Below are 16,350 nucleotides of genomic sequence, written 5' to 3' on the forward strand. Positions count from 1 at the left end.
TTCAATTTTAAATTAATGTGTAGAATATTCTATTTATTATGATCATTTAAATTTTTTTTATTGTTAGCTAATTTAAAAACAATCATATCTCTATCAGTACGTATCTCTTCTAGAGCCTCTTTAATCCATTTTATTTTGCGGTTTTACTTGCACATCGTGAGCATGCATTAAATTCATTCCATCTGTTCGAGGTGGTAGATTAGTCGTCATTGACAGAATCGCGAGGCGATTCGAATATAATAAGCGAGAGCCGCGCCAATAAAAATGATTTACTGAACGATGTGTCAAGATAGCAACAACGTGAATTGAATTCAAATGAGGCTTCCCGCATGGCTCTAAGGATTATACCTGGTGTCCTTCGTAGAATTCTCCGTAATGATCCTAAATTAACCCGGTTGTCGATCTCGATCATATTATTACAGTAACAAACTTGTTTATAAAAACGATAACAGCATTTCCTAATTTGTTATAGCAATTTATATTTTTATGAAAATACGTAAGTCTTTTTTGCCTTCTTTACATGACATTAGTAATAATTGAAACATATAACTTTATAAAGGAAGCACTTTATAAAGGAGTTGCAGCGCAAAGCATAGCTGTTTGAGTTATTAAAATTGCAAAACTTTAGTTAATTAAATTTCAAATTATCTCAAGTCTACATGAATATTAATTTGATAACACACTTTGTGACGTTGATACATATATTTATTTCCACCATTTCCTCAAGTTAAAAAATATCAATTTAAATTCACATGATTATTTATTGTATTTTATAAAATATAGTGTGCAAATAATATTTGCAAACATCATTTTGCAAATGTTCACGAGACAAAGGACGGACACTCCGGCGGATGAATTATATTATAAGATTGGACATGTACACATCGCCTTGCTTAGACAAATAATTACGCTCCGAGAATTCCAATTGAGTCGATAATTCAGCAGTCGTAATTTGTGCGATTGCGTTAGCGCAGAATGCTGTCACCGGAGAAAGACATAGAGCGTGACAGAGGCCTAAGGCGCCCAAGTGCATTGGCCACACTTGCGTCCTCGTGGCGCACGGAATGTCGGATCAAAGCGGACGATTCGAAAGAGGGAGAGAAAACGAGTAAAAAAACGGGGACGCAGACACAGGGCGAAAAATAAAACGCCGTGAAATTCTGCATATACGCACGCGGCGCTACCGGATACGCATCTCGATGGAGAGACCCATTGAGAGCCCCGCCTCATACCAAGGACCATCCCTCGCCCCCGTTTCGAGGCCGTTGCCACGTGTCCGGCTATGCCGTTCTCGCAAATACTTTCTCGCATTGCGCTCTTTGACGTGACGTAGCGATTGTCGGTGCACGGTATAAAATAGTCCTGTAAGCCGGTCGAGAAGAAGCATACCGCGTGACGCCGTTGGAAACATCAGCTGGGATCTTGGTTGATCCCCCCCATCGAATACGCGGATCTCTTGGGAACATGTTGTTCTTGTCGGCACTATGTGTCGGTCTTGTCGTGTTGTTAATCCTTCACTTGTCAAATCTTTGCTTGTTCTTCTTGAAAACAATTTCCGACTTTACCGCATATTATGCGTTCTATGTACATGAGATACAAGATATAGATACAGAAAATAATAACCGTTGTGTGAGAGAGATGCGCTTTTTTAGCTTGTTGTCTTCCTATTATCTTTATTCTCTGAACAAATATGAATTATCGATATCTCGAATATCTCGAAATATATAATTGGATGCTTAACACTTGGAGAACTTCATAATGTCGTGTATTTAAACTTTCATTTTCTCATCGTCATTCCATTCTCTACGAGTAGATTCAGATAAAGTTTTATCGTTCGCAGAAAGTTCAATCCTGGTTCTCGGGCGTGTTCTCGATTTTGTTACTTGTATCTACAGCTGGGTTCGCGCCTTTTTATTCTCAACATTGTTACTCAAGTTCGCTAGCGAGCTAAATAAACTTCTTACCATCATTCTCTTGCTTTCCTCTTGCATTTTTCTTTTTAGCCATTGTAAATTCTATTCTTGAAGCTTTCACGCTATTAATAACTAGCTGATGGAATTTTATCAACATGTAGAAAAATTTTTAACGAGAATATTTAGGATATAAAAATTATTTTTTAATTTTTTTTATTACTTTTGTTATTTATTTTTATGTTTTTAGTTATCAAATTAACTATAAAATATTATTATTTTGTAATAAATAGTTCCTTATATTGTTTAGTAAGAAAATTATCATTAAGGCATTTAATTAATTTTTTTCTCGTATCTTTACTTAATTTTTCACAGTATTATAAAATTGTAAAATTTTCAAAAATATAACTAAAAAATTTATGATTTTCACCGAGATATTAAATGTCTCTTATCCTATGCATCCTTTCTCTTTTGCTCAAAAGTATTACGTCAATTTGCCAATGATCTGTGTTATGTCATGGTTGAGTAATTTGCGCGCCTTAAATGATGCAATTCTCGCGGTAGGTTAGTCCTATGTCATGAGATCACTAAGAAAAAAGATTCTGTCGAGGTTGCGCCCTAAGAAAGCAACCGAGATGCCGACGGGGACCAAATAATTATAGCTAGTTGTGGACTTCCAGAAACTCTTGTGGTAAACTTAGTAATTGTGATGATACAATTGGTTTCCAAGAATTATACTTCTAACGAACGCGACTATTATTGCTTAAATTGCAATATAGATTTTGTAAAAGAGTCATTATAAAAATGTTTTCACTAATTGTAATACAGATTTCATTAAGATACATTGTGCAGAAACATTTTCATTATTGTCAAAATTACATCACTATAATAAATATTAATACATCTCTTGTTCAATTTAAGAACAAAAAATTGAATTTTACAATTTTCTCTCAGAAAAATTAAAAAGAAGAATTTACATTATTATCGTACTAAATTATTATTATTCTATTATATTACATTTTTCTATTATATGAATAATCAAGTCAGAAATTTATTTCATTTTAATTAAAGATATTCATAATATCTTAAAAACTGATCGAACTCTAAATAATAAATGACCTGATGCATTGATAGAAACAGGAATATGTATGTAATGAACGATTCTTAACTCTCTTGTTGCAATTCATACTCGAGAATAGTGTCAGTCAATAATTTATGGCTGACGGTTGTTCCTTTAACAAGCTCCTTGATTTCCCACTCACGGAATTATAGTTCACGCGGGCGCCCGCAGATATTTGAGCATAAGAAGAATCCGAGGGAATTTATTTGCGGCTTAACTTATTATTACATAAATGCTCTCGTTTATATATAAGTAATTTTAATACGTATATGTATTTAATACCGATCAATTAATAAAAAAATATAATAATAAAAATGAATTATTACAAATATATTAATAATATGGTTAAAACAGTGTAATTTTAAACATTAAATATAAAATAAAATTAAAATATACAAATTAATACAGCTTAAAATTTATGTTAATATGTTTTCTTTTCAGTTATTATTATTTTATTATATTTGAGCGCATTTTCCTCTAGAAGGCCGTGAGACCCCATTGTCACCACCACCTCCTTCGAGTTCTTCAGTTCAGACTTCACCTCGTGGCTTAGGCTATACTTGTGGTCCTATAGATGGATCCCTGTACGCAGTGGTACATCAGGGTGCTGCAGGAGGTGCTCGCGGCTCACCATTGACGATTTCTATGGACAGTGGCATCAGTAGTGCACCGCCACAGAGACCTAGCCCACCAGAACCCGAGCCGGAAAATCAAGCTCACGGAGATCTCGACAAGCTTCTTCATGATATGATGCTTACTGTCGAGGTAATAATAATTACCAATTATCATATAACGTAAATAATTATATCTGCGATTGAAATACGAAAAGACTAATCAACTGAATCGAAAAGTATTCATTACTTAAATTATATTATGGAATTTTTTACAGTCTATGCCAGATCCTCCGACAGATGACTACAATCGCGATCGAAGTGAGAAAATGTACATCCAAGAAACGCGTAGCTACAGCAGTCACGGCAGCAGCCATCCAACGTCTACTTATTCTACTTTGAAGGACTCTTACAGGAGCTACGGGGCCGGCAAGGAATCAAGTCCACCTTACAATTCGAGCAGCAGCTACAGCACTCTGAAAAACGAGTACAGAGATTCGTCGAAGAGCATCGAGCATCGAGATTTTGACTATCGCATGTCTCTGGATCGAAAGATATCCGAATCTTCCAACGACTCCTATAGGAAACACACGGATTCCTTCTCGCCGCCTGGCAATATTGATTTCATTGACGAGGACATTCCGTATCACGCTAGGCAGACCAGCCAACCGTTCTCGTACGGCGCCACCACCGATATGATAAAGCATCAGAAGCTATCGTCGCCTTCGTTAGTGAGAAAGGCGTCTGCACGAGGTGTGGCACCTGTTGTAGATTTCGAGGACATTCTTGGCGAGAATTCTCGGAGACCCATCAGTCCCCTCAGTCCCAATACTCCAGATCCACCGCCAGAATTCGCAAATGGGCCCATAAAGAGTGGAACTGATCACATCGATGGGTGAGTAACTTTTCATCTTATAAAAAATTTGTTTATTATTACATAAACATTTACTGTTACATAAAAACTTTTTTAGTATAGATAAAATTATTAAATATATAAAAGGTAACAAGAATGTCTGCTTTGAAAGCATTTCGATATTTTCACTTTGCTAATTATGATTGAAATTTTGCGTTTATGAAATTCTATTCTCTCTTTAAGATATATCATTAACTACTCAGTTTTACGTATTTTTCTTTCAACACTTTTAAGAGAAATTATGCTTTCCCGAGATATACGATGCTTATTTATTTCATGCCGTTAATAACCGAAAACGGTTTCCTCGCGACGGATAAATCGCAACGTTGCGAAAGTAGAGATTAGACTAGGTTTCCGCGGACGTTGACAGGGGAAATCGCGGCGAATAGGCCGTATCTTTGGCAAAGCTTCCAGACTGTCGGCAGTACGGTGTCGTAATACACCGTCCGAATCGGGCACCGCAAAAGAACTCCGTTTATGCTCGAGAAAACGAGTAAAACGAGTAAACGAGAGAAAGAGAGAAGAAGAGAGTAGAAAGATCCACGAGTCGGCCATGGACAATTAATAAATTGTCGACCCATACGTGGTTACGACGCAGTACTTTTGCCGTGAATGGTAAACGCGGTTGTTGTGAGTCATTGTTCGTATCGCGAATAGAGAAAATTTAGCACGGCGAGTACATCCCCTTCGGCGGTTGATAACACTTCCCGATTGACGTAGAAATCTCAAAATGCGAAATTTGTCAAATTTAATCAATAAATCTGCGCAAAGAAATTTTTTATTAATTGATTTTAGAAATTGATAGTAAATAATGGGAATTTAAGATAAATTTATTATTTATTGTTTGTTTTATTAGGATGTTACATTTTATTTTTTTAATAAATTGAAAATTTTGTAAATAAAACATTTATTTTATAGATATTTCAATTCATGAACAAAAACAGATTATATTAAAAATTTTTTATTTATTTGTAACAATTTATTTATTTGCAATTTTATTTTATATTTTATTTACAATGTCTACAAATGATTTTTAAATCTGAATTAATTCTTTTTATATAACTATATGTGGCATGTACTGACAGTGGAATAAGAGGAAATGAAGTTAAGTAGACATGCATAATAATGTTTCGAAAGATACTCGTTTGTTATATCGACTTGCCGTAAACGTAAAGGCATCCCATAAATGTGCAGTCACTATATAACACCATTCACCTTAAAGTCATCAATTTTTTTGTACAATCCGAGACATTCGTGGTTGTGGCACCGTTCCGCACGTCTTGCGAATGAGATCTCGTGCGTGAATGGAGGAGAAAGTATGTACGATCGCGTAAAATGAATCTGTTAACTCTGCCCAGTTTGGTACAATTATAAAATAACACATACCGGTTCACACATTTATTTTTACTGTAATATCATAAAAACGCGCCAAATTGAGAAACTGATGTTATTATGATTCTTTTTCTTTGAACATGAATGACTTTGTAATTTTTTACATATTCAAGAAAATATTCTTATATTTTATAATTATATATTTTACATAATATATAATATATAATTACAATATATATTTTTAATTATTCATTAAAATGTTTCATCTAATTAACAATTATTTAGAAAGTACTTGTATACTTTGTAATATTATTAAGTACTTTGTAATATTATTCAATTTTTGTTTCATCTGTTGTTCATTGTTTATATTATTTTTAGCAAAGCAATATTGTCAATTTTAATTTTATGCTGCGTATTGATCACTTTCTCTCTGGGGTCTTCTCTTACGTTTTAAAGTCTTCAATCTTTAGCTCCTATTGCTTCGTTTTTTTTAATTATTCTAAGGAGAATGTAAAGCTTTGTGAAAAATGAAGCTATGAAGGATTGATGATTTCGGGCTCGACGAACCAGATATCCGTGTCGTAAAATTCTTGTCGTATTGCGCACCACAAAACGCCGTGAAAATAAACGCGCGACTTCTCTTCGAGAAGAACGATTTTGCACTGCGCCCAAGTAACCGCGAGATTTCGTGCGGTTATTTACGAAGAGACTTGGAGAGGAAACAGACGACGTTTACGGTCGAGAAGATCAACGAACGTTCGGCAGGTCCGCTTTCTCGCGAGTGAAAGAAACGTGACATTCTGAGCGTGATGACATCGGAGATCCTTACTTTATCTGTTACGACTCTTTCTGAGATAAAACGGGACGTCGTAATGTCGCGTTACTTAATGAACGTATTTTAAAATCTTCAAGGATTGCGACATCGGGACGGTCGTATCGCTGAGGAAAAATATGATGGGGCTTAGGACACGAAGGCGCCTATTTCGGGGCGCCGCGGATGCTCTGACATAATTATAAATATAGAACGGATGAGAAAGAGAGAGAGAGAGAGAGAGAGAGAGAGAGAGAGAGAGAGACACACGCATTAAATCGGCCCAGTGAAACCATGAATACATTTCATTCTGCCTCCAGCTCATTTGTCTTCATTTTACGTTACCTACATTTGATATATTAAGATAATACTGGAGATATCACACAAGTTTCCTGCTTATAATAAAATAATCCTTCGTCGACATGTTATATCAGAATCAATGTTACATTATTTGTCCGTTTCTATTATAAATCCTCAATATTAAAATATCATCAGAGAATCGAAGAGACAATTTATTTAAATTTATTTTCGTATTTGTAGCATTTTATCGTAGTTACCGTTTCTCAACTTTCATTTTGCTACTGTTTCTCTTTTATGTTATCAAGTACATTACGCTGAAATGTTTCTTTTTATCTGTTTTTCCGTTATAACTCCGGAAACTGCAGAGAAACGACACTCGGAAGCGGAAGTCATTGGAAGAGGTGAGGTATGAGCACAAAAGCCACACGTATAATTTTCTTCGCAAGCTCGAGGTTGCGTCGTACTTTTTTGATGGATGCGACTTCCATATCCCGCAGGCCAAACTTTTCTATTGCACACGGAAATCCTTCTCGTCCATGTAAAAATGTTGCTGACGGACGTAACACATTAACAATGTTCTTCACGAGACTTTTACATATTCATATACCTTTAGTAGTAACTTTGCAAATTACTCTGTACTAGATACAAGACAATGTTGCAAAAATAATACAGGTAGTAAGAAGTGACAATTTCTAGATAATAGAAGAAAAACTTATTTTTGTTGTTACACCAGTTTTACATTTACCTACACTTATCTGCATAGAAAAAAATATATTTTTTTATTTATATTTAATAATTAATAAACAGATTGATAAATAAATTTATGACATAAACTATTTAAGTGTCATAAACATAAAGTATCATATAATAAATTTTTATTATGTAATTTTTTAATAACCAACGAGACTCGCGCATTTCGTAAGTTAATGAGTTGCATTTTTTAATCTTTTTTTTGACATATAAACGACGAGCTTGGTTTAATTTAAAATTCACCCACGGGGCGAATTTACGCGCATTGCGTCGTTAGGCAGATGAGATCTCGACAAGCACACGCAATTGCGCTTTATGGCACGCTTAATTTGCGTGCAAGCCGAGTATTTGTTATAATTACTGTTGATAAGTACATACATTATAACCAATTTACTATCAACAATTTAGGATTAACTATTTGAGCTACGTGCACAGAATACTTAACAAGATAAGATTCGATAAATAGCGTTTCTAAATTGTGAAACTTAAATCATATCTGACAAAAAAATGTTAAATAATTTTGAGTGAGATACAAGCGTTTACTATAGAACGATGGAAGCTGCATAAACAAACCAAAGATAGAATGCTGTTTGCTATTCATCATGAATAATAAAAAAGGCGCAGTATTCCGTTTCTCTCTGTTTTAATAATACAGCGTATCGAATTTGGTTTCCAAGAAACATAAACCAATATTTCAATGATACATTTAAAATAAACGCGGATATTCGCGAAAGAATCGACGAATCGGTCAAGGTTGTTGCAAGCTCTCTTATATCTGACATTCTTAAAGTAATCCTCTCTATATTTATTATCCAAGATGCGAAACTTTTGCACGCCCTTAGTCATGTAAGTTTGTGTCACAGGATAAAAAAATTATTTTTCTCTAAAGAAAGCATAAACCAAAAATGTTTTATAGTTTTATGATTTTCCATTGTAAAAACATTAAAGAAATTTTTGTAAAGCGAAATTTTTTAATCTAAATATAAATATAAAAAAAAATATCAATATAAATAGACAAATATAAATATAAACTATATGAAAATATAAATATACGAAATATAAATTGTTAGTTAGTTTCGAAGATCTAAGGCGATGTGCGGTTAAGCTAATACTCTGTTCAAACGACAAATTCACTCGCGAGGCGCAGTTTACTATCCTCCTGGGGGTTGTGCGCGTTTGGGCGGGCATAAATTTCGTTATTGGAAAAAAGAAATCTTCCGTGACTTACGCTGATTGGCTACCGAGGCCGTCGTTTATTATCTTGCAGAACGGCTGGATGTAACGTGTTCTCTGGAGCTACGAGTCGATGGCCCGGAGCGGCCTCATCGATCAGGGTGTAATTATCGGCGTCTATCGCGATAGGAGGTCCAGAATCCGACGTAGTAGAATTCCGCGAGTCTATTCGCGACGTGGCCGGCACGTTCTGACGAGCCTTTGTTATTGGAGTCGCGGTCTCGTGTTCTCGAAAGCGTAACTTCTCGTGTTCGTTTTCATTTATTTTATGTACCGTGTAACTCGATAAGCCCTTATTGCGAGATAGAAAAGTGAGAAATGTCGCAATTCCGCGTTATTCATAGCATGTCATTAAACGTTCAGTCTCGCAATTATATACTAGTCGATATTAGATTGGAAAATTCGAATTGATAACTGATATCGATTGACAATTTGCAATGAGAGCAGTTTACTGAAGAGCGTTCTATTTTTTTACTTTTAAGAAAGTAATTCAAATTTCTTGTCTTTGCGCACGATGTGCTCGACAATAAGACATCAAAGAATTCCTGATAAGATAGTTCCATTTCTTTTGTTACCATTTAGGTTGTCGTGGCTGAGACAGCAGCAATTGAAACTCGCTGCTAGGAGAGATGAAAGGAGCCCTGGCAAGCTTTGGCGACAAGAAACCGGAAACCGTGTCATCGGTGAACTTAGGAGCTTGCAAAGAGGAAGATTGAGACACGATGGTTACGCAAGCGATTCGGCAGTTCTTGACGATGATGACGATGTATGGGCAGTAAATTCCGCTTCTGGACAGGTAAAAAATAATGTCGATTAAACATCATTTAAAAGAAATTAATAATTCAATAATTAATTATTATTAAACTTTCTATTTGAACTTCTTTATCATAAAGTAGAGAATGCAATAAAATCTTGATATAATTTCTCATAATAACTAATATAACATGTAGAGAATTCGTTGGTAAAGTTATTAATCCTAGAATGCAAGTATGACATATCAGAAAATAGAACGTTCATTTAATAAAAGATTAATGTCCTTGTTTAATAGTCTTTTAACCATTAAACTTCCATATTTATGTAATATCTGGAACTTCTCCTGCACAAATACAATTCATAATTGTTTCTCACAACTTACTGATAAAATAAACCACTTGTGATTTAGACAATATTTACTAACGCGAAAGACAAATTGCGCATTCTAGGATTAGTTTTGTTGACATTTACCATTTATCGATTAGCCGTCGTCGAGAGCTGTTTCGTACACCTCCGCACCAGCTAGTCCTCTACTTCCGCAGAGATCGAGCAGCCGGAAATATAACGGCAGTGCCGGAAACGGCGTTCTCGGCAGACCACGAGCGGAGAGTATGAACGAACGACCGTTTGTTTCTGTAAAACGTGCCTACGAGTACCGCAAATACGATAGTCAGGTGAGTACACGTGTGTATTCAGATGTGTTTTGATCAGATGCATCTTTTGCACATTAGATTGCCGAAATCATACGCGCCGTCGTTTCGAATATTTAAATTATGCATTATGATACGTACTGATTACACAGATTTTATGATACTGACGTGTTTTATAAAAAACGAACAAATGACCATATTTAAATTAATTGATTTAGGAATTTATGAATAAAAAATGCCATATAGATATTTTAACAGTATATTTTGCATTCAGATTATATTCAACTTTTATATTTCCCGGATATTAGAAAATTAACAACTGATGAGTTGAAATTGAAGGATGAATGAGGATAATATTGAACGAAATAAATAGTTATTTACGTAGAATTCGGAACGATGGTACGGTCGATCTTGCTTTACGCCAATAAGACGGCGGCAGCACGAACGCTACAATTTAGGCTCCATAGATAACAAGCTAGGGAAACTTCCTCAACAATGCTACCTTATAGAAATAGCATATAGTTAGACTCTAAATGGCAAGAAAACGGCATCTCTAAAACGTAGACCGTAAGACGATTACTTATCCGAGAAATCTCCCTTAATCCTTTTTCATGCTATACTTTCGATGCATTACCAGAAAAGAAGCCGAATTGTATAGTAAAATATTCGCTACATTTCCGATTTAACTACTGTATTTAATTATTGTATAATTTTGTTTTAAGTATATATCATATTAAACACATTTTTGTAGGAAACATTTATTTTTGTTTAACGCAGTTTAATACATTATTAATGTTATGTCAATATCGATTAAAAGGTTCTGCTTCAATTATTAATATGTCATTATCATAAAAATAATAACTGTATTATTATTGCACAGTAAACGCATTTGCATTAAAAAAACAGTTAAAATTGCATAATAAAATATTCATCATCTTGTCTATTTTACGTTTTAACTATTTACTGTATAATCTTATTTTCTCGTGTTGCTTTCACAATTTTAGTTAAGACTATTTGCAGAATATAATAATATAATAAAACAATACAATATTAGCGAAAGAATTATTTTTTTCTCCATCGTTCTCGTTCAACATGAAAAATTCCCAGCTGACGCGGCAGCTGCATTACGACTACGCCGTGTTAATTCGCGCCATTAATTAGCCCACGCAATTAATTAACAATAAATTGGGCTTAAAGCCTCGCTGGCGGGGGTAATCGAGGGCACTCGGAGCATAGGAGGAATCCGAAAGGATTAAACGCTGTTAGTTTGCCGGCATGTAGCATAGCGCTTGGCTTGCATTCCAGAGCCCTCCGACATCCCCTCGCTCAGCCTTAGTGGCCGCGCCACCCTTAGGGTTCGCGGCGAGCCAGCAATCGGGTTCCGCCAGCAACGCCGAGAGGCAGCAGCAGCAGCAGCAGCAGCAGCATCATCAGCAGCAACCACCACGACCGGAGTCGCGTAGCGACAGTTTCGCGCGTGCGGATGCATTGCTGCGCGAGCATCGCCATCATCAATTGCAATCTGGAGTCATCAACAGCGTCATCAACAGCGATCATTCCGAGCGGAAACAGACGATCGCGATTCAGGAATACGCGACATCTAGTCGAAACGTGCGGCCCGAGTCGAGGAACCGCGTTACTTATCAGAGCGTCGGGAGTTACAGCTCGACCAGCAGCAACGACCAAGTGGATGGTGGATTATTAGCGGTGGTCGATCAGCCTGACCCTCTCGTGAGCCTCATTCAGTCTCTAGCCGAGATCTCGCCGATTCGCGCGTCTCCGAGCATGACAAAAACCGAAAACGAGCATCCTGTCGGCAGCAACGCAATCGCAGCCGCTACAATACCTGCCAGTGTGCCTAGCAATGTCACTAATTGCTCTCCTAATCAGTCACCAAAAGCATGGCAGAATTGCACCCAGGTTTGTCCCCCCTTCACGCAAATCCCGCGCGTCCATGTGTAATAATCATTTTATAACATGCACTTGCTTTAGTTTTTTTAATACGTTTTGCCAATGATTAGTCGCTAATTGAAGTTCAACAGTTAGTTCCGTTTCAAGCTTGTCCAGCACGCCGCCTCGCTTGGCTGGTAGCGCGTTGATATAGAAAAACAACGGATGCGCGTTTAGCTCACGACTAATCGGTGTTTCGTCACTTCGTTACGCCTTATCGAGCATCTTGGATGTGTAATTACAATAATTATCTCGAATTCCACAGCCGCACAATGATTCGGTGTCATCGTGGACTGAGAGAAGTGTCAGTCCCGGAAGCGCGGTCGTCAGCGGCGCTTCGCGACCGCAGACGCCGGCGTTTCCGGTACATCCGCGGACGCCGTACGTCAATAACGCATCACCAACGGTGACGTTCGCCAGCGATCGCACTTACATGACGTCCAATAACAGCTACAACGTTAGCAACAACAACAACAACGACGCTAGCGGCAACAATAACAATAATGTCGGGAACTACGGCGCCGAACGAACGATATATATCGAAGAACGAAGAGAAGTCTCGAAGGAGACAGGACTTCCACCCAAGAGTCCGACAACACAGCGGTAAGTTCAACGTTTTATTTTATGCATATTTCTCTTTAACGACGCAATTATATAAAATTGGAAATTAAACATTTTTTAGAATCAGAATATCATGATATTAAAAAGTTTTAATTATAATCCATATATAAGATAAAAAATTATCAGATATTATTAGCTGCGATAATTTTGATTTAAATTTTAGATAACAAAATAAAAAAATTTTCAGTTTCATGTATAACGTAAATTCTTATTTTTATATATTAAAATCGTACCAGGAATATTAGCGATAGGATATTGTACATTCGGTATTGAACATTTTATAAATCTTATAAGAATATTTTTAAGCAAGCCACGCGTAGCGTGACATAACAGATTTCCCTTGAATACGAAAGATCGTAGAACAACAGTAATGATGACGAAGAATGGTATTCGTGATTCTAGACGCTTGAGTTTCCCGGCAAGCGGGCCGCTTAAACAAATGCATAACAAACGATGGCCGCTCACTAACCAATCGGCGTCGTTCGACTATAGGTAATATATACCACGAAGAATCGCGCGAGCGAGTGATCGTAATTGAATATGCAATTAACGACGTTAGAATTAATCATAGCCATGGAGAGCGTCACGCCCAAATGTGCACTATGAATGTTTTGTGTCATGTTACTAATCGCGCGCGTTGATACATCCGGAATGCATCCTATATCATGCCATAAATAATAAATCATTTTTCAATATTATATGAATAACAAATATTTCTATATTGGAATCTTTTTTTATCTTTTTATCAAAATAACATTGATTTTATATGTAATTTATATGTAATTTCATGATCTCTTTACATCTCTTGCATCTTTGATGTTGTTACAAATTGTAAATGTTGACTATACATTATTGTCTGTATAAAAAACTATTATTTTATATCAACGCAATTGTAATAGGGAAGTTTAGTACACTTGATTGTATCATAAATCATGGCCACGTATGCTGGCCATATGTGTGTTGCATCTTCGAACTAACAAGAACTCGGTGTTTCCTTGCATTGCGTGTCAGAAACTTCTCACAGAGCAAGTATAATGTATCGACGAAATAAACTTTATTATTGAAGAGCCAAAGTAACATTTTCCATTGTCCTCATTGAGGATCCATTGCAGAAAAATTCTTTCCTATCCATCTTTCTTTCTGCTTCTCGCTAGAAACTTGCGCTCCGTTTAACATAGAGACAAATCCTTTCGCCTTCCAATTCTCTTCCACGACAACGTGTATCACTCTTTTCCAGTATTTTCCTCGCGATGTATAGCACTGTGCACGAGTCAACCAACACACGTTTGCCTGCACGGAAATGTCGATACATTTTCGCGGAATATCTTCTAATATTGCACTCAATTGCTCCTTTTGCAGTAAGGACCGATCTGTTTCTCCTGTAAGCGAATCGACGGTGTCACAGCCTCAGGCTGTTTCGCGCAGTCCTGGAACACCAACTCATGTAGAATTCGCCCAAAGTCCCAAGGTAAGCCTCGCAATATTATGCTACCTTCATGTTATCATTGTTGTTTCACGATGACACGATAATGGACACACACACACACACACACACACACACACACACACACACACACACACACACACACACACACACACACACACACACACACATACACATACACACACATCACACACAACTGAATATAATTTAATATAAATTTAATCATAGGAAAATTTGATCTAAATTTATAATTTAAAATTTAATTTTTAAAATTATATCTTTCTTAGAAATTAGAAATAATTTGAAGATGGATATAACAATTGTAATGGGATATTAGAAACCGGGTATTATTAGCTTCATGTTACATACAATATATTTTGATATATTTATGAATAGAGGGAAATATTATAATTATTAACTAAATTGATGAATAAAGTAAGAAATATTTTGGATTTTGCAGAGTGCTACGTCATACACATCGATCAATAGTGGTGGTCAATCTTCACCACAGGTCCAATATTATGGCTCGAGACGCTCTAGCGTTCATTCAAATACAGAGCCCCAGGAGGTGGCCGACGCTAATGTTAAATTCGTACGCGACACCAGCAAAATCTGGTACAAACCCAATATATCGCGAGAGCAAGGTAATTTTTAAATTTAAAACTGTTTTTATTTTTTCTTTCGTCGAAATAAAATAAATTATTTTATTATTTATTATCATATTATAAATGGAAATGAAATATTAATTTAAATATATAAATAATTATGATCAAATATAATGACAATAAACACGACAAGTAATTTAAATTTTATATAATTTTATACAATTATGTAAAAAAATAATGTGCTGCTAAAAAGTACTAAGTACTATAAAATATTTTTTTAGCAATCTCGATGTTAAGGGACGCAACACCCGGTACATTTGTGGTGCGAGACAGCAATTCATTTCCGGGTGCCTTTGGTCTAGCATTGAAAGTGGCTACGCCACCTCCTGGTGCGCCTAGCAGTCCGCGAGATCCTTCGAGCGAGCTTGTGAGGCACTTCTTGATCGAGCCAACATCACGCGGAGTAAGACTAAAGGGATGCGCGAATGAACCAGTCTTCAGTTCACTATCGGCATTGGTTTACCAGCATAGTTTGATGGCCATGGCGTTACCTTGCCAACTGCTGCTACCTGAACCAGAAGCAGCCGCGAGAGCTTTAGACTCGCCTGGTACTAATAGCACTCAGCAACTTCTCGCTCAGGGCGCAGGTGATTAATTTCTTATATTTTTTTTTAAATTAAAATAGACACAATAGAAAAAAGTCGTATAAACTTCTTTAACAGTTTAATTAACAGTTTAAAATCTCAAATTTTTATTAATTCTTCACTTTCTGCTTAAAGTAAATTGTATAGATTAATTAGGTAAAATAAAAGATTCTGAATTTAATTACTATTTATATGTTTTAAGATATTTTAAGTTTCTTATAAAATTTCTAATAAATTTACTTATAAATCTCTTTTAATTTAAGAAATTAATTAAGAAAAAAAGAAATTATTTTTTAAGTATATTAAATTTGTTTCTTACAGCTTGTAACGTTTTGTATCTTTTCACAATTGACACGGAATCTTTAACCGGACCACAGGCCATCAAAAAAGCTATTACCAATTTATTCGAGCAGAAGCCGCTGCCGGTTGCCACGATCGTTCATTTCAAAGTTTCCACGCAGGGCATTACTTTGACTGATAATGCAAGAAAGCTATTTTTCCGTCGACATTATCCTACAAATAACATAAGTTATTGCGGATTGGACACTGAAGAACGTACGTGGGAGTTTACCAGTGAAGATACTGGAAGACCACTTAGCGCTCAGTACGTTTTAATAAATTGTATCAAACTTATTTGTATTGACAGAAGTAATGCAATTATGCTATATAATAAATATATCTAAATTTCTCATCTTTTGAATTA

General features: G+C 35.9%; 1 protein-coding gene across 13 annotated transcripts in view; it reads left to right on the forward strand.

Annotated features, from left to right (window-relative positions):
- Positions 1-16,350, forward strand: part of by (focal adhesion protein tensin) — a 158,663-nt gene that overhangs the window by 139,287 nt on the left and 3,026 nt on the right. For 7 of the 13 annotated variants that reach the window (XM_089082628.1, XM_089082631.1, XM_089082638.1 and 4 more), the window contains 11 exons: positions 3,512-3,795; positions 3,920-4,536; positions 9,563-9,776; positions 10,219-10,407; positions 11,689-12,303; positions 12,599-12,936; positions 13,357-13,446; positions 14,314-14,422; positions 14,859-15,042; positions 15,285-15,650; positions 15,969-16,251. In XM_089082628.1, the coding sequence (XP_088938754.1) occupies positions 3,512-3,795; positions 3,920-4,536; positions 9,563-9,776; positions 10,219-10,407; positions 11,689-12,303; positions 12,599-12,936; positions 13,357-13,446; positions 14,314-14,422; positions 14,859-15,042; positions 15,285-15,650; positions 15,969-16,251 (3,289 nt within the window). The remainder of the gene's footprint in view (positions 1-3,511; positions 3,796-3,919; positions 4,537-9,562; positions 9,777-10,218; positions 10,408-11,688; positions 12,304-12,598; positions 12,937-13,356; positions 13,447-14,313; positions 14,423-14,858; positions 15,043-15,284; positions 15,651-15,968; positions 16,252-16,350) is intronic. The other 6 variants (XM_089082630.1, XM_089082634.1, XM_089082629.1 and 3 more) reach the window with 6 other exon arrangements.

The sequence above is a fragment of the Pogonomyrmex barbatus genome, unplaced genomic scaffold (assembly GCF_055798465.1).
Source record: "Pogonomyrmex barbatus isolate J1 unplaced genomic scaffold, ASM5579846v1 scaffold6, whole genome shotgun sequence".
Taxonomy (NCBI): Eukaryota; Metazoa; Arthropoda; class Insecta; order Hymenoptera; family Formicidae; genus Pogonomyrmex; species Pogonomyrmex barbatus.